General features: G+C 39.7%; 1 protein-coding gene across 6 annotated transcripts in view; it reads right to left on the reverse strand.

Annotated features, from left to right (window-relative positions):
* The window catches only part of TPST1 (tyrosylprotein sulfotransferase 1), a 141419-nt gene that overhangs the window by 90196 nt on the left and 23846 nt on the right, over window positions 1–27377 (reverse strand). For all 6 annotated transcript variants that reach the window (XR_001900645.3, XM_031664895.1, XM_031664893.1 and 3 more), the window contains exon 2: window positions 19109–20054. Coding sequence is in view for 5 of the 6 variants with exons in the window: in XM_031664895.1 (XP_031520755.1) it covers window positions 19109–19953 (845 nt within the window). In the remaining variant the exon portion in view is untranslated. The remainder of the gene's footprint in view (window positions 1–19108; window positions 20055–27377) is intronic.

Below are 27377 nucleotides of genomic sequence, written 5' to 3' on the forward strand. Positions count from 1 at the left end.
GCCTACAAATGGTTGCAAAAACACTGACATTTCATTTCTCAAAAGTCCCTTTACTGACTCATCCCCTTATTGACTCTGGTCCTCTAGCATGAAATAACAGAACCAATTTAGTTAATTCTTGCTAATAATTACCCTAAGCGCATTCTGGACTTCAAGAATAACATACATGACCAAATATTTAAACACTGGCTAAAATGCAATAGGGTAATTAACAGACTAATCAGTAGACCTGTTTTTATGTTTATGTCTCAAAGGAGAATTGTTTAACATGTTTATATCTTAATTAATGCTTTTAACAGTTACAAAAATGAAACTATAATTGAATTTCCTTCTAGAATGATTGAACTTGATAATACTATACATCCTTGATTTGAATAACATTGACAGAGCAATCAAGATTTTTTTTAAGATCCTAAAAATTATCTTTCATAATACGGTGTATATACAGATCTTAACAGCAACACTGTCTGAAGTATATAACTCAAAATTTTATGTATACAGCCATGTAACCACCACCCAGATAGGACAGTGATCATTTCTAGCCCCTCAACAGTCTCTTTTGTGTTGCCTCCCAGTCAGTACCCCAGAATAATCACTTTTCTACTATCACAACAGATTGGTTTTAGCTACTTTTGAACTTCATATAAATGGAAACCTACAGTATATACTTGTTTGCATCTGGCTGTGTACACTTAGTATAATATTTCTGAGATTCAATCATGTTGCATGTATCACTAGTTTGCTTCTTTTTACTGCTGAGTAATATCTAATTGCATGAATATAACGTATTTTATTTATACATCCCCCAGTTGATAGGTACTTGGATCCATTTCTAGCTTTCAGCTATTACTATAAATCGTGCTGCTATAAATATCCTTGTGTAAGTCTTCTAGTGTAATTTTTAAAGTGTATAACCTCTTTATGTTGGAAATATATGTAGGAGTGGATTTGTAGGGTCATAAGCTAAGCATGTTTTGCTAAGTAGCCAGAATATATAGTTTCCCCAAATGGTTATACCAGTTTAACTCCTACCAACATTATCCTTGCCATTAGTCTGTAAAGTCCATTCATTTAAAATTAACCATTCTGGTGAATATGGAGAGGTATCTCACTGTGGTTTTAAACTGTATTCCCTATGGACTAATAATACTAAGTCTACTTTTTTTTTGTAGTAGTAGTAGAAGAATTAGACTGGTGAAAAGATCACACCTTGCTAATTTACTCAAAAATTATATACTGAAATATGGGAAGTGTGCAGGGCTCCTGAAAGTGAAGAGGAGAAAAAAATATGGTTTCATCCTTCCTGTCCTCTGGTAATTGATTACTGGATGGCCTCCTTTTTCTGGGGACCAGCTTGGGCCAGTGCTAAGTTAACCTACGTAGTTAACTTGATCCATGTTCTTTATTGTTTCAGGCAGATTTGAGTTACCATCTAGCACATTTTTATTTCGGCTGGAAGAATTCCCCTTAGCATTCGTTGTAGGCAGGTCTGCTAGCTACAATTCTCACAGTTTTGGTTTATGAGGAATATCTTATTTCTCCCTCATTTCTGAAGGGGAGTTTTGCCAGATATGGAAGTTTTCGTTGAGCTTTTTCCTTTCAGGGATGTGAATATGTCATCCTACTGCCTTCTGGGCTCCATAGTTTCTAGTGAGAAGTCTGCATTCATCTTACTGAGGTTTCCCTGTATGTGATGAGCTGCTTTTCTCTTGCTGCTTTAAAGATTCTCTCTTTGGTTTTCAACAGTTTGCTTATGATGTGTCTAGCTGTGAATCTCTGGTTTTATCCTGCTTGGAGTTTACTGAGCTTCTTGCATGCATAAATGCATCAATCAAATTTAGGGTTTTAGCCACTATTTCACTTCCCTTTCCTTTTTTTTTTGAGACAGGGTCTCACTCTGTCATCCAGGCTGGAGTGCAGTAGTGCAATCACAGCTCACTGCAGCCATGACCTCCTGGGCTCAAGTGATCCTCCAACCTCAGCCTCCTGAGTAGCTAGGACTACAGGCATATGTCACCACGCATGGTTAATTTTTGTATTTTTTGTAGAGACAGGGTTTCACCCTGTTGCCCAGGCTGGTCTCAAACTCCTGGGCTCAAGAGATCTGCCTCTTTTGGTCTCCCAGAGTTCTGGGATTACAGGCATGAGCTACTGCACCCAGCCCATTATTTCTTCAAATATTTTTCTGTCCTACCATCTCTCCTCTCCTTCTGAGATTCCCGTCATGTGTATGTTGGTACACTTGATGGTATCCCACAGGTCTCGTTAGGCTCTATTTATAGTTCCTAATTACTCTTTTTTCTTTTCTGTTCTTCAAATTAGATAAAGTCAATAGAACTACCTTCAAATTTCTTTCTTCTTCCTGTTCTAATCTCCTGATGGGCCCTAGGAGCAAATTTTTCATTTCAGTTACCATGCTTATCTACCTGGTTTGGTTCATAATTTCTATCTTTTTATTGATGTTCTCAATTGGCAAGACACCGTTCTCAAACTTTCAGTTAGGTTTTTGTATTTTTTTGTTTTTTTTTAAGATAAGGTTTTCTTTAGCTCTTGATGAATCATTTTAAATAGCTGATATAAAGTGTTTGTCTAGAAATTCCAATGCCTGGGTTTCCTCAGGGACAATTTCTATTCATGGCTTTTTATCTTGTTGTGTTCCATATCTTACACTTTTTTGTTAATCACTAGACATTTTAAATCTTATAATGTGGCACCTCTGGGAATCAGATTCTCTCCCTTCTCCAGAATTTTTTGTTGCTGCTTATTGTTGTAGTTGTGTTTCAAGACTTATCAAAACTAATTCTGTAAAATCTGTATTCCTTGTTATGTGCAGTCACTGGAGTCTCTGTTCTGTTAGCTCAACGGCCAGCTAACAACTGGACAGACTGCCTTAAATGCTTGGAACCAAAAAATCTCCCCATCTCTGCAGAAGGGCTCTGCGTAGGTTTGGGATACACCTTCACTACTTAGCTAGGTAGCTTCTAACTCTGCCTTAGTCTTCACTTCCTGCTTTCACAGAGTCTCACGATCAGCGAGAGGTAGAAGTCTTCCCTGGGCATGCATACAGTCCTTGCCAAGCACGTGGCCTTCTACATTCTTGGGAATATGTGAAGCTTTTCAAAGCCCTCGTAGACATCTCATTCCCAATCTCTGCTCCTAAGCTCTTTAATTTGTCTACTGTTTGCCCCCATTGTTATCTATTGATTCAGGAAGCAATGACTAAATTATTTGTCTATAAATGTTTCTTGATAACTACTGTCCTCCCCACTCTCAGAAGTAGGCCAGTTCTGAGTCAGGAGAAATAAAGACAAGGTTTTTAAGTCATTCTTCCAGTGATCCACCAAAGAAGGCAAAACAAATAATTACAATGAGGTCTGTTCTGCTCCCTCCAGTACAGGAACACAGGCTGTTATTTTAGCCCCAGCTGACACATGGAACAGGGAATGGGGCTTGGGTAAGCTCATTATTCTTACTAAGATTCAGCCATTTTTTGTGAATAAGCACTCTTCACATTTTTTTTTTCAAGTCTTTGGTTACTTTCTAGAGTTCTGAAAAAGTTGATTCTGACAGGTTTTGCCAGTTCTTCCGTTGCTCTTATGGAAGAGTAAAATTTTACCCTTTACTATGGCACTTTTGCTGATGTCACCCCCAAATAGCAAACCTTTTTAAACCACTTGAAATGTCTCTCTCCTAGCTTCCTAATAAATCAATTTATCAAACACTTACTTAGAATTTACACTGCTGTGTGGCTAAAAAGATAACTATAACAAAGTGCTTGTCCTCAAGTAATATGATAAATTCAACAGTATCAGATTCCAAATGAAACTATTAGTAATTATGACACTGGAGTGGGTTCAAGAGGTGCAATTTTAAAAGTGTCCCAGATGGTTCTGAAACCAGTAGCTTGCTTGAAGAAATATTGCCTCAGGTTTTTGCCAGCCTCTCCATATTAGAACTCTATACTGATAAGCAGAATAAATGTGTTACAAGACCAGAACGAGACACTGAGCAATTAGGCCAGAAAGAGTTACCACTGCAGAAAAACAGAATGTACTAACTGCAATATGGGAAGAAGAGGGCATAAGAGAGACCATCTTTTGGCTTTGTGCACAAGCAATCTTGATCCTAGTATTAAATTTTGTCAGTACTACAAAACAGCCTTGAAATTGTTCAAATGTTATGTCCTCAGAGAAACCTTCCCTAATTCCCATCCAAACTGGCACCCACACCTTTACCCTAAAATATTCTTTTTCCCTTTAACCTATTTAACAAGGATAATATTTTATTTTATTTTATTTATTTATTTTTATGGAGATGGAGTCTCACTCTGTATGTATGTATGTATTTATTTATTTGTTTGTTTGTTTGTTTTTATGGAGATGGAGTCTCACTCTGTCACCCAGGCTGGAGTGCAGTGGTGCAATCTGGACTCACTACAACTTCCACTACCCAGATTCAAGCAATTCTAATACCTCAGCCTCCCCTGTAGCGGGAACTACAGGTGCACACCACCACGCCTGGATAATTTTTTTGTATTTTTAGTAGAGACGGGGTTTCACCATGTTGGCCAGGCTGATCTTGAACTCCTGACCTCAGGTGATCCGCCCACCTCGGACTCCCAAAGTGCTGGGATTACAAGCATGAGCCACTGCGCCCAGCCAAGGATAATATTTTTTAAACTATCTCCCAACACACATTTCCTTATCAGCAAGCAGATTACCCCTTCCTAGTATCACACCTGCCATCATGCCCAAAGGAAAGTGGCAGAGGAAATGGAAAGTCTACCCAGCCTAGACTTCTGGTGTCTTCATGACAGAAGAAGAGAACAGTGGGAAGGAAACAGCAGTGACAAAAGTCTGTTCTCATCTCCTCTCTCCAGGATAGAGTTCCAAAAGGAAAAAGACATGTTAGGCAGACGGAAGAAAAAGCTAAAAAACAGGCATCTTTGATCCATTTCCCTTTTGGGGTTCTGGGAGGAGACTGCTACACAAGATGCCCCTTAATGAAAAGGTGGGGGCTGAATCATCAACATAGAAGGGTTAGGAGGAAGGAGGGCATGGATTTAGTTATCCAGAGTTCTCTGGCTCCCACAAGGCATAAAAGGCATTCTGAATTTTCTGTATGCCCAATGAAAGAAGAGGAAGGGAGTTGGGGATTCTGCTAGCAAAATTACTGAAGGACAGGGTTTTGCCCCAGGGGAGGCAAACAGATTCAGTAACTGAGGGCTGTTTGTCTTACTGTACAGGTCCAGGGCTTAAAGAACATGACACCCAAACCTCAGAGTCAGAATGAGCCAGGGTAGGGCCAGTGAAGCAAGGAGAACCACTGGACTATCTGCTGACCATAGACTGCAACAGCACTTATCAGCAGGACACAGTGACCAGGTGGACAGCAATACTATCACTCCAGAGGCCAAGGAGGACTCAGAGAGAGCAGCACAAGACCACACAGTCACCTCATCTTTAGACACACACACCCATATGCCATCTAGGGAACAGACATGGTTCTCCTGGCATGGACACTAGCAGTAATATATGCAGTGGTGGTGATAGCAGTGGTAAAAATAATAATACCAAACACACATTTATAGCACTTAGGTGCCAGATACTATCCTAAGCTCTTTACGTATTATTAATGCATTTAAACCTTACTAACAACCCTATGAGGTAAATGCCATTACTATCACCATTTTACACATGAAGAAAATGAGGCATACAAAGGTTAAGTATCTGATTCAAGGCCCCACAGTCAGTAAGTGGTAAAGCCAAGATCTGAACCCAATATGACAACATATATTTTATGGAAAAATACATGTATTAAATATATTTTCTATGAAAATGATAAACAGAATGTCAGACATACAAAGACTTTTCTAAAGAATCTAGGTAGTATTCTACTGCTCTGAATCCGGGATAACATAAAGATATAGGAGATAACACACACAGCCAACAGCTGCTCACAATTTTAAAAAATTTTAAGGTGAGCACTAATCTATCAAATGATTGTTACTGAACAAAACTGATATACTGGGAAATAAAGCAAACTAGTACATAGACTTATATATGTTTCATGAACACAGCAACACAGTGCTGTCTACACATGATGAGTTCAGACAATATAAAAGGTTTCAGAAAAAAAGTAAAGAGTGCTTATCTTTCAAAGGACCATACTGAAATATCTATAAACGAAAGGCTTCAAAGTAATCCAGTGGGGTACTACAACCTGAAAGAACCAAAAAACAAACAAACAAACAAAAAAAACAGACAATATACGTTGCACAACAATTTTCAAAACACTGGATATTAGGGCAATGAAGAACAGTGTTTCCCAAAAAATGGGAAAAAAGTGATCCCCATAATTGCCCCAGCTTACTGCCTTGAGAAAATATCCAGGCTGTGGTACAAGAAGGGGGTCCCAGGCAGAGCCCAGCAGATTCTAAATTGAGAAATGGAGCTGAAAGTCCTGTTTGGAGCTTTCAGGCCAGAGAATCAATGAGGAGAGAGCTGTATATAGAGAGAATTCTGGAGATGTGCTAAGTGGAAAGAACGAATTTACAGGGAACTGTGCCCAGAACTCACAAAGAACAAGCAATAGTGCTTGCTCTTACCACCCAGAGTGGATAAACTCATAATTTATTGGGTACTGGTAGAGTACTCAGCCAGGCCTTGACTCAGTAATAGGGAATAATCAGGCACAGACTAAGTATTTCTTCAGACTCACCTAACAAATCATAAAAGCAAAATCCCCAAAGATCAAACTGGTCAAGTAAGTTAACTGCGTCCCAGAACAAAGCTCAAGAATATTTGTAGAACTACAAAAATATCCAGCAAACAAAAACAAAACAAAAAATATCCAGCAACCAAAAAAGTAAAATTTACAACATCTGGCATCCAATCAAATATTATCAGGCATGAAAATAAACAGGGAAACACGACTCATAATGAGAAAAATAATCAATTTCAAATAACACAGATGTTAGAATTGCCAAATGCATTAAAACAGTTATTCCACAGATTATTCCACAGTTATTATGGAGTACAGTCATTCAAGTACATGTTGAGCATCCTTAATCCAAAAATCTGAAATGCTCCAAAATATGAAATTTTGTGACATTCACGTTGACTCCACAAGTGGAAAATTCCACACATACTTAACACAGACTTTGTTTCATTAACAAAATTATTCAAAATATTGTATAAAATCACCTTGAGGCTATGTGCATAAGGTGTAATATGAAACATAAATGAATTTCATATTTAGACTTGAGTCCCATTCCCAAGATATCTAATCATGTATATGCAAATATTTCAAAATCCAAAAAAGAAAACAAAATTTGAAACACTTCTAGTCCAAGCATTTTGGATAAGAGATACTTAAGCTGTATTGACGGCAGTGCTAAAAAGAAATAAACTATGGAGACATGAGAAGACATGGAGTAAAGTGCATATTACTAAGTGAAAGAGCCCAATCTGAAAAGGCTACATACTGTATGATTGCAACTCTATGACATTCTGGAAAAGGGAAAACTATGGCTAGAGTAAAAGATCAGTGGTTGCCAATGGGCTGGAAAAGGAAAGGATAAATAGGTAGAACACGGAGGATTTTTAGGACAGTGAAAATATTCTGTATGATACTAAAATGGTAGATATATGGTAGTGTACATTTGTCAAAACCCATAGAATGTACAATGCCAAGAGTGAACGCTAATGTAAACTATGAACTTTGGGTTATAATAATGTGTCAACATAAATGCATCGATTGTAATAAATACAGCAGTAGGATACTGATATTGGGGTAGGCTGTGCATGTGTGTGGATAAGTAATATATGGGAATTCTCTACACTTTCTGTTCAATTTTGCCATGAATCCAGAACTGCTATAAAAAACAGCCTATTTTTGAAAATAAAATTGAAAAAAATCAGTGAACTGTGGAAACATTTTAAACAGTCTTATATATGTGTAACTGGAGTCCTGAAGGAAAAGAAAAAGTAGAAAGGAGAAAAAAATTTTTGAAAAAAAAAGTACACAATTTTCCAAATTTTATATAAACTATAAAACTCACTGATCCAAAGAGCTCAACACATTCCAAGTAAAAATTACTGATTTCAGGAATGCAAGGTTCTGCAGATTACTACAGATTCTACAGATTGTAAATAATAATGATTATGAACAACTTGATGCCTATAAATTCTACAACTTAAAGGAAATGAACAAATTCCTTGAAAGACACAAACTACCAAAGCTCACGTAGGAAGAAATAATTTAAATAGCCCTATATTGTCTAAGGAAACAAAATTATAATTATTTACAAGAAGAGCATTTACCAAGCTAAACAAAAAAAAAGGAATCCACACTTACTCACAAAATACAGTAATAAAAACAAAATACACAAAAGATAAAGAGCTTAAAGTGGTCAGATAAATGACATATAACAAAGGCCTGACAATTACTAACAGCAGATTTTTCAACAGCAACCACTGCAACTAGTGGATGGTGGAATAATATCTTCAAAACACTAAGAAAATTATTGCCAACCCAGAATTAAATAAACCAAAAATAACCTAAGAAACTAAGACTTTTTCAAAAAAACAAAACAAAAAACCCTGAGAAATATAAAGATCCTTAGAATAAAATTAGAATCATAAGTCCATACTATGCACAAATGTGAGCAGCAAAAACTCTGGGCAAAACCCCTCATTTCAGGCAAAAATAATTGGGAAAGACCACAGTGGTCTAAGGAGCGTAAAAATCATTCTCATTATTTTTAACACTTTCTCTGAGCTCTTCACCCTAAGGGTGGCACCAGCCATACAGAAACACATCACAGGCAGCTAAAGCTCTGAAAGAAATCCAAACGTCAGACTACAATAACAATGAAAGGAGCCTCTGGGAGCCATAGAGTATGTGGGGAATCTAGGAAAAAGACGAGCCAGAGAAAGGGTTTCCCATAATTTTGCACATGAACCAGCACAACTTCTAGCTCACACATGAGACAGATTCAGGGAAGCAAAGCAAAGGCTCTGAGAATAAATTAAAATATAAACTGTTGCCAAAGCTCCAAACTAACTCATAAATGGTCTGTGGATAGGAAAGACCCAAAGTAGCACGGCGCAGTCTTTGAATTGATACTGGAAATACTATTCACAGAAGGTGAGAAAACTTGTGGTTTAGAACCTAACCAGCCTGACTGCCTACCAAAACAAAAATAAAATCAGCATTCTCCCAAGGATTTTAACAGGGCTTAGAGACACAAAATATAACTCCAAAGTTACTCAAATCCACAGCATCAGGATTGGAATCCACAGCATTCCAAAATTGAGGGAAAAGACAATCAAAAGTAATTTGTAAGGGAAGCATAACTATATACCAAAACGAGACTTAGAGTGTAAGAAAAGAGAAAATTACAGGTCAGTGTCACTCATGACATAGATATAAAAATCCTAAGCCAACAATTAGCATATCAGCTGGGCGCAGTGGCTCACATCTGTAATCCCAGCACTTGGGGAGGCCAAGGCACGTGGATCACGAGGTCAGGAGATCGAGATCATCCTGGCTAACACGGTGAAACCCCATCTCTACTAAAAATACAAAAAATTAGCTGGGCATGGTGGTGGGCGCCTATAGTCCCAGCTACTCGGGAGGCTGAGGCAGGAGAATGGTGTGAAGCCGGGAGGCGGAGGTTGCAGTGAGCCAAGATCGCACCACTGCACTCCAGCCTGGGCGACAGAGCAAGACTCTGTCTCAAAAAAAAAAAAAAAAAAAAAAATTGCATACCAAAGCCAAAAACAAAGCTCAGATGATAAATCATGACCAAGTTGGGTTTTCTCCAGAAATTCAAAGTTAAATAAATATTAGAAAATCTATTAATGCAGCTTACTATATTTGCAGCTTATGATTAAAGAAAGTCAGATGACTCCTTCAATTTGACAAAATACAACCTTTGTGGTGGGCTACCTGGAAAATGGTTCCCAGTAATTCTGTCACATAAAGGACTCTTTAAAGAAATTAAGGGTATGCCTAATAGGTCCTTGTGACTGAACAACAGGGGCTCTAGGAAGCTTAAGAACATTGTCCCTCAGCCATCTGAGAAAGATCACAAAGTAAAGAAGGGTGTACCTTAGATTTGTAGGTGTGACTATTACCCAATGGAATCAACACCAATGAGTTTCACAAAAGACTTAGAAAGTTTTTGAGAAAATTATATCAGCAGCAACACTGCCAGGTTGGACCAAAAAAACCCAGAAATAGTACAACATGAAAAGAGGCCACTAGACTCCCAAAATTCTACTGGCAGGAAGCAGACTGATAAAAAACTACACAGCTGCTAACTGCTACCTTTCATGAAAAAGGAAGAATAACTCAGAGGTGGAATCAAGCGTCAGGAGGGCAGGAATTATTCCTAGGCTGTGAGACCAATCAAGGAACTTCTAACTTCCTGGCTGGATTTCAGAATTGATACGGACCAGTGACACTTCTGTGCCTCCTATTTTCCCTCCTTTAAACAGGAATGTCTATTATCCCATGCCTGTTCCACCCTTGTATACTGGATATAGGGAAAGGAGGATAACTTGTATCTTTAATGTTACATTTCTACAGATTGAGTGGAACTGTACACAAGGAACTATATTTTAAAAACTTTGGCCAGGTGCAGTGGCTCACACTTGTAATCCTAGCACTTTGGGAGGCGGAGCCCAGGAGTTTGAAACCAGCCTGGGCAACATAGCGAAACCCTATCTCCACTAAAAATCAAAAAATTAGCCAGGTGTGGTGGCACACAACTGTAATCCTAGCTACTCAGGAGGCTGAGGCAGGAGGATCACTTGAACCCAGGAGGTTGACGCTGCAGTGAGCCATGATTGCGCCACTGCACTCCAGCCTAGGCAACAGAGTGAGATGCTGTCTCAAGAAAAAAAAAAGAAAGAAACTTCACCCATAAGCCTCATTCACAACTGGACCTGATTTAGATGGTAAGATTCTGGACTGTGAGCTGATGCTGTAACGGAATGAGACTTTTGGAGACCTGGAGAAAGGGGCAAATTAAGAGGGGCACATGCAAGAGACATGAGTCATTGGGGGCCAGAGGGCAGGCTGGAATGCTGCTTCTAAAATAGCACCTGATGGTTCCCAACTCCTGATATTCCTACCTTTGTGTAATCCCGTCTACTTGATTTTAGCTGGGCCTAGGAATTTGATTCTAATTAATATGGCAAAAGTGATAGGATGTCACTTCTGAGATAAGGTTGCAAAAGATGTAACTTCCATCTTCTTTACCTTCTCTGGCTCTTCTTGCTTGCCAGCTGCCATGTTAAATAGCCCTATACAGAAACATACACGGCAAGGAACTAAAGCCCTCCACCTATGACAGATAAGGAACTGAATCGTGCCAAATACCATATGAACTAGGAAATCATTCCTTCCCCAGTCCAGCCCTGATGCAGTCTTGTGAGGGACTCTGAGGCAGAAGATCCAGCTATACTGTGTCCATATTCCTGACACACAGAAACTTTTATATAATGTTTGTTGTTTTCAGCCACTAAATTCTGGGGTAACTTACTACACAGCAAGAAAAAACGAATACAATATCCATTAACTTTGAAAACTCTTAGTGAACTAGAAACAGAAGAGAAATTCTTCAACTTGATAAAAGGTATCAACAAAGAGAGAGAAAACTAACAGCATATACCAATAATGTACATTAAAATAAATACAGCAAAATTCATTAAACATATTCCCTTTAGAGTAAACTCTGTTCTGGGAAAAAAATAAATCATTTTCCTTCATTTCCTATACACAGGATATTTAGGAGTAACTAAACAGTTGGTATAAGCACAGTCTTCTTTATAGAAAAATATCATTAATGAATACAGAAGGAAATTTTAAATTAGACTACCATTTGGCCAGACTTAATAAAATAGTAGGCCTGGGCAATGATTCATCAATGATCACTAAAACCATTAGGCAGAAGACTAAAAAAAAATTGTACTGCTTCATGAATCACATTCTTACTTAAATCCAGTTGGTTGTTTTTTTAAGCGGAAGAGAATTTGACAGTACTACAAGTACAATGACCACTAAGTACAGTTTGGTGCCACAGCCTTGATCTGTGCTAAGGCATCCAGAGTTTTCAGCTCTTTTGCACTATCAGCACAAATGTCAACAGAATGAAAATTCAAATAACATCTTAGTATTATTGTGAAAATAGTTTTAATCTTGCAGATCTCCTGGGAAGGTCTGAAGGATTTTTTTGGTATTCTGAAACCATAATTTGGGAACCTCTAGTGACACACAGAGAAGTATTTATAGATGGAATGATGTGTTATCTTGTATTTGTTTTAAAATAATAATTCAGCAGAAGTTGGGGGAAGGAAAGGAGTTAACAATAGTGGCCTACAATAGTTAACTGTTGGTATTGGGAATTCTGCTTATCAATTTATTTTTGTGTTTGGAATTCTGCACAATAATAAAATATTGTTTAAGGCATTCCCTTTAAAACATGATTTCTCAACCTTGGCACAACTGACATTTGGGGCCGGATAAATACTTTGTTGTAGCAGCTGTCCTATAATTGCAGGATGTTTAGCAACACCCTGGCCTCTTTCTATTTAAGGCCAGCAGTATCACCTCCACTTCCCCAAATGTGAAAACCAAAAAGTCTCCAGACATTGCCAAATGTCCCCTGGGGAACAAACTGCCCCCACTTAAGAAGAACTTTTTTTTTTTTTTTTTTTGAGACGTTGTCTCGCTCTGTCACCCAGGCTGGAGTGCAGTGGTGTGATCTCCACTCACTGCAAGTTCCGCCTCCCGGATTCACGCCATTCTCCTGCCTCAGCCTCCCAAGTAGCTGGGACTACAGGCGCCCGCCACTACGCCTGGATAATTTTTTGTATTTTTAGTAGAGACGGAGTTTCACCGTGTTAGCCAGGATGGTCTCGATCTCCTGACTTCGTGATCCGCCCAACTCGGCCTCAAAAAGTGCTGGGATTACAGGCGTGAGCACCCAGCAACAACAACTGTTTTAAACCAAGGTTGCTTATTACTATTAGAAGTCCTAGCTTAGGCAAAACCACAAAACATTAGGAAAGCTGCAGGATATAGATATACAAGTCATTTACAATTGTATACACCAGCAACTAACAGAACATTTAAAAACAATACACATATTGGCCAGGCACAGTGGCTCACGCCTGTAATCCCAGCACCTTGGGAGGCCCAGGTGGGTGGATCATGAGGTCAGGAGATCAAGGCCATCCTGCCTAACATGGTGAAACCCCGTCTCTACTAAAAACACACACACACACACAAAATTAGCTGGGTGTGGTGGCCAGTGAAAAGCAAGAAGTACTAGCTGGAAGCTTCTAAGAAATATCCTCAAAAAATACTAAACGCCATTTGTTTCACACACATCCACCCCCGCTGTGCTGCTTAGAATGTAGATGAAATGACTGGCGCTCCAACTTGGATCCTGGGAATGATGGAGACAAAAGCTGGAAGCAGCCTAGATGCCAGATGACTGCAGAGCTGACCAAGCAGCCCAGGTCTGCCTTCTTCTACATAACAGCCATTATTTGGAAATCTTTGTTATTTTGGATCTCCATTATTTGTAGAGAAATCTAATCAAACTAATAAATGATCTGATATCCAATTTCTAATTTTTGCTACCAATTGCTATATTCTCCAAGAAAAGTACAAATGTTGCCTTATTAATTCATGTTCTGGTTCTGCTTCTTCTCAATCTTTCACTGACACACTTTGAAATGCAGTGTTTCATCAGCTCTCTGATTTCCTTTCACAGCCCACTTTACTGTCGCTTGTATCCCTTGTTTATTCAATTCCTCCTCTCCAGCTAAGATGTCTCAGTCACTTCTGTCTTCAACATAACTTGTAAAAGGAGGCTGGGCACGGCAGCTCACAGCGGTAATCCCAGCACTTTGGGAGGCCAAGGCAGGAAGACTGCTTGAGGCCAGGAGATCGAGTCCAGCCTGGGTAACATAGTGAGACCCTATCTCTACCAAAAAAAAAAAAAAATTAGCCAGGCATGATGGCATGCACCTGTAGTCCCAGCTACTAACAGGAAGCTAAGGTGGGAAGATCGTTTGAGCCCAGAAGTTCAAGGCTACAGTGAGCCATAATCTTGCCACTGTACTCCAGCCTGGGTGACAGAGCAAGACCCTATCTCCAAAGAAAAAAAAAAAAAAAGACACAACCCCAATAGCATCCTTAGGCAGTGCCTTCACAAAGGAGAAGTTTTCACAAATAAACAGACTTGTTCTCTGATAGTTTCATGAAAGAAAAAAAAAACACTACATGTAATATTTATAAAATTCTTCTGGGATATTTCAGACTGAGCTAGTAGAGCTCAAATGATCCTAACTTGCCTGCTATTAATTTTCCATGCTATTAATGCTCATAATCTTTGTGAATATTGTCTGTCATTCTCTTCACTTGCTCAAAATATTCTTGTTATCCTTAAATTTCACAAGAATTTCAAGTGGCTATTGAGTTTTCTGTTAATCCCATAAGATGTAAGAATTTTAAGTTTCCAAACTGACAAAGATTCTTTGTGTGACCAAACTTCAGTCAGGCTCCTGAACCTTCTCCTAGGACCATCAGTGCACTTCTTTATAAAATCCAGTTTTAGGCTGGGTGCGGTGGCTCATGCCTGTAATCCCAGCACTTTGGGAGGCCGAGGCAGGCAGATCACGAGGTCAAGAGATTGAGACCATCCTAGCTAACACGGTGAAACCCCATCTCTACTAAAAATACAAAAAATTAGCCGGGCATGGTGGTGGGCGCCTATAGTCCCAGCTACTCAGGAGGCTGAGGCAGGAGAATGGTGTGAACCCGGAGGGTGGAACTTGCAGTGAGCCGAAATCGCGCCACTGCACTCCAGCCTGGGAGACAGAGAAAGACTCCGTCTCAAAAAAAGAAAAAAAAAAAATTCCAGTTTTAGCAGAGAACCCTGCTAAGGCAGTTTAGCAAGAACCTCCTACCCTTGATAACTAATCACTCTCAGGTTTCTCATCCTCCACCACTCCCCAGGTGATGTCTGATCACCCTGGCCTGTCTTCAATGAGAATCCTATCAGGTAAATTTAGCCAGAATGCCCCTGACCCCTGATGTTTCCTCATAGTAATTTTCCATCCACTGGCCCTCACCTTGCTCCCTGGCTATAAATTCCCACTTGCCCATGCTGTATTCAGAGTTAAGTCCAATCTCTATCCCCCACTGCAAGACCCGATTGCAGTGGTCCCTGTATCTCCTGCAATGGTGCTAAATAAACACCGCCTCATGCCTTAGCAGGTATCACTGAATAATTTTTTCTTTAACAAAACTAAATTTCACTTTGGATAGTAAAAAGAAACTGTGTTATAAATTTAATAAATTACTAATTATTCTTCCTACTTCCTCAAAATATCTCCATTTCCAAAAACCTTTTTGCATTATTTTCACTCATTTATTTAGTCTTTCTTTGCTTTTGATCTAATTTAGAGGTTTTTTTTGTCTGCTTTACTTATTAGAAGCTGTAGGGTGTCAGTTTTAATGTTCTTATTGTTCTCTTGTACTTATCACTACTATTATCTTTTTCATTCTAATTTATTTGTGTTTAATAGTTACTATATTCTCTTTCTGCTCTAAGTGTAGATAAGAACTCGTCTCTGAATTGTAGTTGTGATTCCTGTACTTGTTGTCTAAGCATCACTGTTACATTAATCTGCTTTTCTGGTTTTGCTCTTTTGACCTAGCAAACTTGATTTTTATTTGTTCCAGGTAATTTCATGGTATCATAATGAGTTTAATAACAGAAGTAACTGTATACTCTTATAACTTCCCAAAAGTTCCCTGATGGAGACAACTAAAATTCCACAAAAAAATCCACAAACCATGAGAAAAGGGCAACGTAAATAGCCTCAAACTTTACTTCTACTTTCTTTTCAAGATATTTGAGCAGGAGCCTCTGACTTTTCTGTAACTGGAACTGCCCAGAGAAGCAAGAGATGCCACCCCGACAGTAAATAATTGGAAATTTCTAAGCAAAGTAAAGGTTAACTTTCATAGTTAACAACACAAGAGATAGAACTGTGAAAGCCTGCTGATATCTCTATTTTCGACAACTTCTATAAGTGTCCCTAGGCCATCTGGTGACATCTTCAAACCTTGAAGGCTACCTAAATATTTAAGTATTGTAATACTATGTAATACTAAGTATTAAAATATTTATTTTAAACAATTTTCCCAGAATAAAAATGTTTAAATAAAAAGAAAAGCACATAGGATAACTGACTCTGGGTGATAAATTCTTCATTATATTGAACATGGGATATTTACAACTTGGTACTATGTAATAATTTTGTATGTTTCTGCCTTATTCCCCAATAAGCAGTTTTTGAAAGTAGGGATTCAATTTTAAAAAAAGAAGTATGGCTGGTTAGGTATAGTGGCTCACGCCTGTAACCCCAGTACTCTGGGAGGCTGAGGTACATGGATTGCCTGAACTCAGGGGTTTGAGACCAGTGTGGGCTCTACCAAAACTACAAAAAAAAAAAAAAAAAAAATAGCTGGGCACAGTGGTGCGCACCTGTAATCCCAGTTACTCGGGAGGCTGAGATGGAAGGATCACTTGAACCTGGGAGATGGAGGTTGCAGTGAGCAGAGACCGTGCCACTGCACTCCAGCCTGGATGACACAGCGAAACTCCGTCTCAGAAAAAAAAAAAAAGGAAATATGGTCTAGTTTAGACTCACCTCAACCAAAGCAGTTCTTGTTTTATATTGGAATTCTGGGTAAGATTTTCTTTCAAAAATGGGTTCAAATATTATTTTGCTTTTAAGTTTTAAAAAACAATTGTAGCCTACCAGAAAATACTAAAATACCAAGTGTTGGTAAAGATGTGAGGCAACTAGAACATGTTCATCTACAGTACAGCCATACATGACTGATAGAGACACTTTGGAAAACTCTTAGTATCAAACACACACACACACACACACACACACACACACACACCCCTTGTCATCCAGCAATTCTATTCATTGGTATATACCTAAAAGAAATGAATGCTATATCCACCAAAAGTAATGTACAAGAATGTTCTCAGCAACTTTTATCTGTAATAGCCCCAAACTAGAAAGACCCCAAATGCAAAAATCTTGGAATAAGCATTAGTAGCTTCTACTCATGATTGTGACACATTAATTTTTGACAAAACATAGAGCCTTCGAGGGCCTCCATTCCACATACTGAAATGCTAAGTAAGGTCTCTTTGCTTTCTAAAATTCATTAATTCATAATATAATTTCTGTGAATTTTCTTGGCCTTTATGCTTACCTTAAATATAGCAAGTATATACACAAGATGTTCTCTACCTGATTGGCACCAAAATTTAACCTAAGCATATCTCTTTAATCCCTACTAAAGAGGCTGGTGGTCTAACAGCTCCTTTTATATTAGTAAATGTAGGTGGCATCCGTGCCGGGCCAACATACAAGCACAAAGACTGAAATACCTAATGCAGGTGATTAAAAATCAATTATAGTCTATTATCTGGAAATAATAATAAACTGCAATCAGAGTAGCCAGAGCTGAAATTTTCTTTGAATCAATAAAAACAACCTAGAGCCACTACAGTGATGGTATGTCATAACTTATAATCAATAATTGAAAGCTCGGTATAGGCAGGCAGCTGTTCCTTTGAGATTATCTACATAAGAAATCTATTTACTATACAAGTTCTATACAGCAAAAAAAAAAAAAAAAAATTAAGAAGATATTCCTTGGTGAGGGCCGGGCGCGGTGGCTCACGCCTGTAATCCCAGCACTTTGGGAGGCCGAGGCGGGCGGATCACAAGGTCAGGAGATCGAGACCATGGTGAAACCCCGTCTCTACTAAAAATAGAAAAAATTAGCCGGGCGCGGTGGTGGGCGCCTGTAGTCCCAGCTACTCGGGAGGCTGAGGCAGGAGAATGGCGTGAACCCGGGAGGCGGAGCTTGCAGTGAGCCGAGATTGTGCCACTGCACTCCAGCCTGGGCGACAGAGCGAGACTCCGTCTCAAAAAAAAAAAAAAAAAAAAAAAAAGAAGATATTCCTTGGTGAAAGTAAGAAGGGCACACAAGGAAAGTATACTGTTTTTTCTTTTTTACAGGGGTTATATATTACTTTGATAAATGAAAAAAAACAAAAATATAGTTATAGCCAACTTTTCTTCATGAAGAGATGCCACCTGAATTTAATAGTAGTTTCCATTTTTATATCCTCATTCCAGGTATATAAGTCATCAAGACAGGTGGGAGGGTATACCAGTTGTCACTTCATAAGAAAAGCAGCAAAATGCTAAAAATCATCATTTGAGAAGTTTTGAATCCAAGGAACTTCTTGTATGGATTAGGTTTCCAAATTTTGGAGATCCTCTAGCCTTTTGTAAAAAATAAGAGAGGTTATATCCTTCAGATGACAAAGGAAGCACGATACGTAGTAAAATGCCATGGAGAAAAGCACGACCTCATGGAGACCAGGGCACACATATTCGAATTCTGGTCTTGTCATCTAAATCTGAACAAATTGTTTTAATCTTACTGTGACTCAGTCTACTTGTCCATAAAATGAAGAGATTAGATGATGCTTTTATTTTTCTCTACCACTAAAAATTTCAAAATGCTTATAATTCACTATGTGCTCATTAACATGATATACGCACTTCCTGATTTTAACCTTTATCCACAAAAAAGCCGACTATCCTCATTAACAACAATATCTAGAAATTAGAAATCAGAAGCCACTAAAACTGAATGATGAACATTAAGGTCTGAGGCCTTGAAGAAGGCTTTTCACCGCCTGTAAGTTGGGTTTGTATCCATCAAACAAATAAGAGGGCCACAATATATAAATGAAAAAATGAAGTATAAATAAGTGAAAATCCATAATAAACTAGTAGAGAATTAATAAAAAAAGAAACCTCATCAGTGAATCTGTATCTGTTCCAGAAAAGGTCTTCAGTTTCTATATATACACACACAGGTACATACACACATATATACATAAAACACATACATACATACGTATAGATTATTAGCTAAATATAGAGTCAAAATAAAAAACGTGTCTTCTACTCACTTTGACAGAGACACTCCCCCAGCTTTCCCAATCATCTCTTCATGGTGCAATACCGAATGGTTCCATGGAATCTGAAGGAACTTTAAGAGTGTTCTCATCCATCGTTCAGGATGTAAGACAAGTTGTTCATAGTGAACCAACATGCACTTTTTATAACCAACCTCCATACACTGGTTATACATGGTCTCTATAGCACGATTCCACTTGGTCAAACAGTCCCTATAGCTGTTCAGGTCAAATCCAGCTATAGTAACTTTTCGAGAAATCATCGAATGTACTGATGCCCGGCCATCTCGGACCATCAGGAGAAATTTGGCATTGGGGAATAACCTAGCAAGGTAAGTTAAAGATTTCAGGGCAAAAGGATCTTTATTACATAAATAAGGGGCTGGCTCCCCATGCTTAACAATGATTTCTAGTAAGAAGGCTTGCATAGCAGAATCCAGCACTTCATCAGTAACACCAGCCTCATCCAGGCGGATCTTCTCTTTACTTGACCGTGACCACATCTGCTTCAGGGCCAGGATTCGGGGAATGACCCTGGTTTCCTCTCCACAGCGAATGTCAGGATGTGCATCCAGCATGGCCCTCATGAGTGTGGTTCCACTCCGAGGCACACCTCCAATAAATATTAAAGGCATATCTTTGTGATAGGCAAAGGTTTTGTTGGCTTTGAGGTCCAGGCCAGTTCTCACAGTGGTCCTTGTGCTCTCCAATTTGACGGGCTGGCTACGTTCCTCTATCCGGTGATGGCATTCCATGGCATGCTGGCCCAAGTAAAACACAGTCACAGAACTAATCACCAGACATGCCAATAGTAAGTTCTGCTTCAGCTTTCCAACCATCTTGATGTGGTTATCTTGTTATTAAACAGATATTTTGCTCAAAATGATTTTCGGAAAATGTTCAGGCCATGGAGAGTCTACTTCAGAAAGATAACCAACGTCTAGTAGAGAAAGGAAAACGTTATTTTATCATTACATTGAGATTGCTTACAAATCAGTCACCAGTTACCACCACTGCATTTTAGGTAGAAAAAAGCTGAAACAGTCTTGGATTCTCTGATATTCTTTTTTTTTTTTTGAGACGGAGTCTCGCTCAGTCGCCCAGGCTGGAGTGCAGTGGCGCGGTCTTGGCTCACTGCAAGCTCCACCTCCCGGGTTCACGTCATTCTCCTGCCTCAGCCTCCCGAGTAGCTGGGACTACAGGCACCCGCTACCATGCCCGGCTAATTTTTTGTATTTTTAGTAGAGACGGGGTTTCACTGTGTTAGCCAGGATGGTCTCGATCTCCTGACCTCATGATCCACCCACCTTGGCCTCCCAAAGGATCCTCTGATATTCTTAAAACAAATTTGAGCAAAATTTGTTTTACTCAGTATATACAGTATAGACAAATTTGAGTAAAAATAAATCAATGTCTATAATCGGAAACAGCTTTTGTTAATGCAGTAATTCTGAAGCTATGTACCTGGTAAAGAATGGAAAATAAATAAAACTATTTCTATCAGTGAGTCAACCAAATATTTAATAAGCCCAAGAATGTCTGGAGTCCAACTCAAGGCTGATCTCTGCTATTCAGACTTGCCTCATCTCCAAGCAGTTATTAGCTCCACATTCTAACAATGAGAAATTATAGAAGAAACATGAAACAACTTCCAAATCTTCAACAGAGATTCAGTTTATTATCCCACAATTTATTTAGGTACTACAGACCAGATACTCAGGCTCGACTGAGGACCAACTTTGAAAAGGAAAACAGTAGAGTAACCTCTGCTCTTGGAAAACAGTCTTTTGACAGATATGTAAACAATAACAATAAAATGTGATGAGTGCCTCAGTGGAACTATGCAAAGGGACAACGGGAGCGTAATGAAAAGGAGCATGTAATTGACCTGAGGAAGCTGTAAAAGTTTTACAGAAAGTAGGATCAGGTAAAGGACCAGGTGCAGGTAAAGGACCAGGTGCAGCAGCTTACACCTGTAATCACAGCTCTTTGGGAGACCGAGATGGGAGGATCGTCTGAGCTCAAGAGTTCGAGACCAGCCCAGGCAACATACTGAGACCCCGCCTCTTTAAAAAAGAAAAGAAAAGAGAAGGGAGGGATATTCTAAACCAAAGGAACTTGTGTGCAAAAGCACAATGGCAAGACAGAACATAGCATAATTAGGTGACAGGAAGAAGTTTAGGAGAGCTGTTGTATAGGCTGCAAAAAAAATTGTATGTATAAATATCTGTGATCTAATCCTCAGAAGGACAGGTAAGATCTGGACACAGGAAGCACTCTAAGCTGCAGGTACACTACCACCAAAGGCATGGATGTGCAAAAGCAGAAGCATGTATATGAAACAGCTGGAGCTGCTAGTTTAGCCAGAACAAGGGTACACCGTGGGAAACAGACAGCAACCAGACTACATCTATACCAAAATAATTTACCCTGAATCCTCAGAAGGCAAGTGTGGCAGTTAATTTTATGTGTCAACTTGGCTAGGCTTTGGTGCCCAGTTGTTTGGTCAAACACCAGTCTAGATATGGCTGTGAAGGTATATTTTAGATGTGATTAACACTTAAATCAACAGATTTCTAGTAAAGTGGATTACCCTCCGTAACACAGGAAGGCCTCGTCTAACAGGTAAAGGTTTTAAGAGCAAAGACTGAGGTTTCCTGGAAAAGAACTACATCATGGAAACCCTGCCTGTGTGTCCAGCCTGCTACCCAGCAGAATCTGGAGTCAAGCCTGTGGCAGGCCAGGTCACTAACGCAGGCCTCCATAACAACTGTTTCAGTACTGACTGAGTGGTTCAGTTCAATATTAAAAGCTAAAAAAAAAAAAAAAAAAAAAGCCAGTGCTGTTATACAACGGCTGGAACGTAACTAAAGCCCACCAAGAGTTTTGCCTAGGCCTTTCCCGGGCCTTAAAGCATGACAAAATAATGAAGGAATTCTTAACAGGACCCATTTAGGATTAAACAAGTTTTATTGGGGGTCTGAAGAAACTCCCCAGGCCTCCACAAACAAGTTTATTGGAGGTCTGAAGGAACACCCCAAATCTCTGTGATTTAGCAGGAGACAAGATAAGGGTAATCACCCCAGCACATAGACCCATTTAGATTAAGTAAACTTACTGAGGCTCCAGAAAATGCGCTTCAGGACTCAGACTTTAGTTACAGATTAAAATAAGTTAATCACTTACATCTTTAGATGAATGCACACTTACATGCAGACATATAGGTTAGAAGGTACATAAGCTCAGAAAAGCTTTGTAATTTTAAGTTGGTCTGGTGATAATTTCCAGGCCTCCCTGTAACCGGTTACAGAAATAAAAACTCTCTTTCTCCCCAGTTCATCTGCATCTCGTTATCGGGCCACAAGAAATAGCAGCCTGACCCTCAATTTGCTCTGGGAACAAGACTGCAACATCAACTCATCTCTGCCCAACTGCCCTATGAATTTCAGACTTCAAAGCCCCACAATCACATAAATGAATCCCTTAAAAATCAGTCTCTTTCTCTCTCTACCCCCGACCCCTCCCCATATACACAGTAGGCATGTGTGTTATCTACCACTCTAAATTCAGTGAGATCCCTTCCAGCCCACTAGCAAAGCAGCCAGTGCTAATGGTTTGCCTTGCCCTGACTACTGGTTGTTTTTCTATAAAACCCTAACACAGGGGTTCGGTTTGTTTTTCTGGAGAACCCTAAATATACCTGGGGAAATGACTAACTACACTAAAAAATACATTCTGAGAGGGAAGACTTCCAGGTACAGCCTAGTGAGAAGGTAGTTAATTCCTCTCCCCAAAAACCAATGATAAAGCTGGGTGAAATGGGCAAAACAACCCTTTCAGTGCTCTGGAAATCCACCAGAAGAATACAACAACCTGAGAAGCATTTATGCTTGAAAAACTGCTAAAAGGTAGGTAAGAACAATGAGAGTCTGTGTAAGGTTACTCCCACCTCATCTACCCATTCAGTAGGTACAGAGGTTCTGCAAGGCAGAGCAGGGCAAGGCAAAACATTAGGACTGACAGTTTTGCTGCTGGGGTGGAAGGGAGTTTGCTCGGTTTGGAGTGGGTAAGAATACACATGCCCACCTGCATTGTGAGTAAGAGATGGAGCAGGTGGGAGGTGAGTGAGAGGGTGAATAGCTCTAGAAGGCGAAGGTTGCAGTCCAGGTGGGGCACATTTGTTGGCCAACCCTGAAGTGGCATGCAGGCACAGAGGAGACATGAAAGGACTGGGTGGAAAGTAAAAGACAGGGCAGATCTGAAAACAGCCTAAACTTTGTATGTGCTGCCTACCCACAGAGGTCTACTGGCAGAGGACGAACACCTTACTGGCTCAAGATGTCTGAGGCAACCACTATCCAAGCACTGGGTGACCACTGATCACTAAGCTATGCAGACAGGAAGGCAACTCCGAGAAAGCCATGCTTAAAAATGAAAACAATTATAAAGTGTGTGCACACTTTAAGTATATATACTTAAATAAAGTACATATACTTTATACTATATATACTTTATATAGACATAAACAATCCTAAAAGTGTGTGTGTATATACATATACACATATATATGAGAGCAACATCAGCATACATTTAAATGACCAGGCAAATTTATAGAGACAGCAGAGTGAAAAAGCAGGGATTTAAGTGCAAGCTTACATGAAGGAACTTTTTGCAGTGACTGAACTGTTCTAAAACTGAACTGCTGTCATAGTTGTACAACCCTATAAAATCTACTAAAAAATTATTGAATTATACCCTCATACTTGTGAAAGGAAAATAAATATTGGGGCCCCCAAATCACTAAGCTAAAGGGAAAAGTCAAGCTGGGGACTGCTTATGGCAAACCTGCCTCCCATTCTATTCAAAGTCATCCCTCTGCTCACTGAGATAGATGCATATCTGATTGCCTCCTTTGGAAAGGCTAATCAGAAACTTAAAAACATGCAACTGTGCGTCTCTCACCTATCAGTGACCTGGAAGCCCCTTCCCCACTTCAAGTCTTCCTGCCTTTGCTTCCAGCTGTCCCACCTTTCCAAACGGAACCAATGTACTTCTTACATATACTGATTGATGTCTCATGTCTCCCTAAAATGTATAAAACCAAGCTGCATCTCAACCACCTTGGGCACATGTCGTCAGGACTTCCTGAGGCTGTGTCACAGGCGTGTTCCCCAACCTTGGCAAAATAAACTTTCTAAATTAACTGATACCTGTCTCAGATTTTGGAGGTTCACATACTATATATATAAATTACACTTCAATACAGCTTTTTTTAAAAAAAGGAATTCATTACTAGAGAAACACTTCCACAGTCTCAGTAGAATACAACAACTAAGAACTGGTTCTTGTTTATTCATGTGTATGATTTAATCATTCATTCAATATATGTTTGAGCACATAGTTTTGCGCCAGGCACTATATAAAGCTTCAACAAAGAATCACAAAGACTAGGTTGAGATTAAAATATCAGCTTAAAAAACTGCAAAGAAAAAAGTATTAAGACAATTGGTGGCAATATAGCATTAAAATGTCTATGCACAACATTGTATCCATTATAATAGAAGACACACTTAAGATGTTATCCTAATATTCAATTTAAAAGGAGCCAAGTAGAAAGAAAAGGAAACAACAGCAAAAGAGAATAATGTAGAAAACAGAGAAGAGTCATCCTATTATACAATAACATTTTGGTTAAAGAAAGTAAAACCAGGCTGGGCGCGGTGGCTCAAGCCTGTAATCCCAGCACTTTGGAAGGCCGAGACGGGCAGATCACAAGGTCAGGAGATCAAGACCATCCTGGCTAACACGGTGAAACCCCATCTCTACCAAAAAATACAAAAAAACTAGCCGGGCGAGGTGGCGGGCACCTGTGGTCCCAGCTACTCAGGAGGCTGAGGCAGGAGAATGGCGTAAACCCAGGAGGCGGAGCTTGCAGTGAGCCGAGATCCGACCACTGCACTCCAGCCTGGGTGACAGAGCGAGACTCCATCTTAAAAAAAAAAAAAGAAAAGAAAAGAAAGTAAAACCATATTGCAGATTCAAAAAAAGAAAACTTTCGGTTGGGCGTGGAGGCTCACACCTGTCCCAGCACTTTGGGAGGCTGAGGCGGGCAAATCATGAGGTCAGGAGATCGAGACTATCCTGGCTACAGTGAAACTCCGTCTCTACTAAAAATACAAAAAATTAGCCGGGCGTGGTGGCGGGCGCTTGTAGTCCCAGCTACTCGGGAGGCTGAGGCAGGAGAATGGTGTGAACCCAGGAGGCGGAACTTGCAGTGAGCTGAGATCCTGCTACTGCACTCCAGCCTGGGCAACAGAGCGAGACTCCGTATCAGAAAAAAAAAAAAAAAGAAAGAAACTTCCACGAATGTAAACAGACACTATAGATGTAAGGCTCTATACGTCTATTGAGCAAAACAAATGATAACAGACCCAATCTGGACACAACTTGGCAATTCTAAGCATGAAAAACGCTGCAGGCTTCCAAACAGAAAAAACGAAAAACGCAAAGGACCAATAACAAACTGACATCTGATGGCACTACAACATTTAATGCTTGTCCTATGGTTTCCGTGGGTGTGTGTGTGTGTGTGTGTGTGTGTGTGTGTGTGTAGCCATGCTTTTCTTTATTTTTCAAACTTGCTCTAAAGGACTTCTATATTGCTCTTCTAACTGGGAAAAGATAAAGCAATATTTTAAAAATAAAAAGAGGCCGGGCGCGGTGGCTCAAGCCTGTAATCTCAGCACTTTGGGAGGCCGAGACAGGTGGATCACGAGGCTGGGAGATCAAGACCATCCTGGCTAACATGGTGAAACCCCATCTCTACTAAAAAATACAAAAAACTAGCCGGGCGAGATGGCGGGCGCCTATAGTCCCAGCTACAGGGGAGGCTGAGGCAGAAGAATGGCGTAAACCCGGGAGGCGGAGCTTGCAGTGAGCTGAGATCCGGCCACTGCACTCCAGCCTGGGTGACAGAGCGAGACTCTGTCTCAAAAAATAAATAAATACATACATACATACATACATAAATATAAAAAGAACAGTCTTTCTTTTAAAACGGCATTTAGGCTAAGACCTGAACAATGAGTAGGAATTAGTGAAGAGAAGAGCATTCCAAGAAAAAGTACGTGGATATGCAAAAGCCATGTAATGGGAAGGCATTTTAACACATTCAAGAAGCAGGAAGTAGGCCAGGCACGGTGCCCACGCTTGTAATCCCAGCACTTTGAGAGGCCAAAACGGGTGGATCACCTGAGGTCAAGAGTTTGAGACCAACCTGGACGACACGGTGAAACTCTGTCTCTACTAAAAATACAAAAATTAGCCAGCCGTGGTGGTGCATGCCTGTAATCCCAGCTACTCAGGAGGCTGAGGCAGGAGAATTGTTTGAATCCGGGAGACGGAGGTTGCAGTGAGCCAAGATCACCCCACTGTACTCCTTCCTGGGTGAGAGAGAGACACTCTTGTCTCAGAAAAAAAAAGCAGCAGCAGGAAGTAGGCCAATGAAGCTGCAAGGCAGTGACCAATAGGAAAAGTGGGTGAAAGGTCAAACTGGACAGCGGTCAGATCATAAATCTTGTGGGTCAAGTTAGAGATATGAATTTTATGGTAGATGTAATCAGGTATCACTGATTTGACTACTTCAAGCACGGAGTTACTTTCTCCAATTTATGTGTATAAAATCTCATTCTAGCTAAAACAATCTTAAAAAAGAACAAAGTTGGAGGACCCTCATTTCCCAATTTCAAAACCAAATGCTATAATCATAAGACAATGTAGTACTGGCATAAAAATGGACACACAGATGAATAGAACAGAATTATCCAGAAATACAATGTTTATGGGAAATTGATTTTTGACAAGGGTACCAAGACAATTCAGTGAGGAAATAAGAGTCTTCTCAGCAAATGGTGCTCAGGCAACTGGATATCCACATGCAAAAGAATGAAGCTGGATACCTACCATATACTGTTCTTAAAAATCAATTCAAAATGAATCAGACCTAAATATATGAGCTAAAACTATAAAACTCTTAGAACAAAACAAAGGTGTAAATCTTCATGGCCTTGGGTTAAGTAGTGGTTTCCTAGACACAACACCAAAAGTACAACCACCACCACCAAAAATGGACAAACTGGACTCCATCAAAATTAAAAAATTTTGTGCTTCAAAGGACACCACCAAGAAAGTCAAAGACAAACCAAAAAATGGGAGAAAATATCTGCCAATTATATGCCTGATAAGGGATTTGTGTCCAGAACAC

The sequence above is a fragment of the Papio anubis genome, chromosome 4 (assembly GCF_008728515.1).
Source record: "Papio anubis isolate 15944 chromosome 4, Panubis1.0, whole genome shotgun sequence".
NCBI lineage: Eukaryota > Metazoa > Chordata > Mammalia > Primates > Cercopithecidae > Papio > Papio anubis.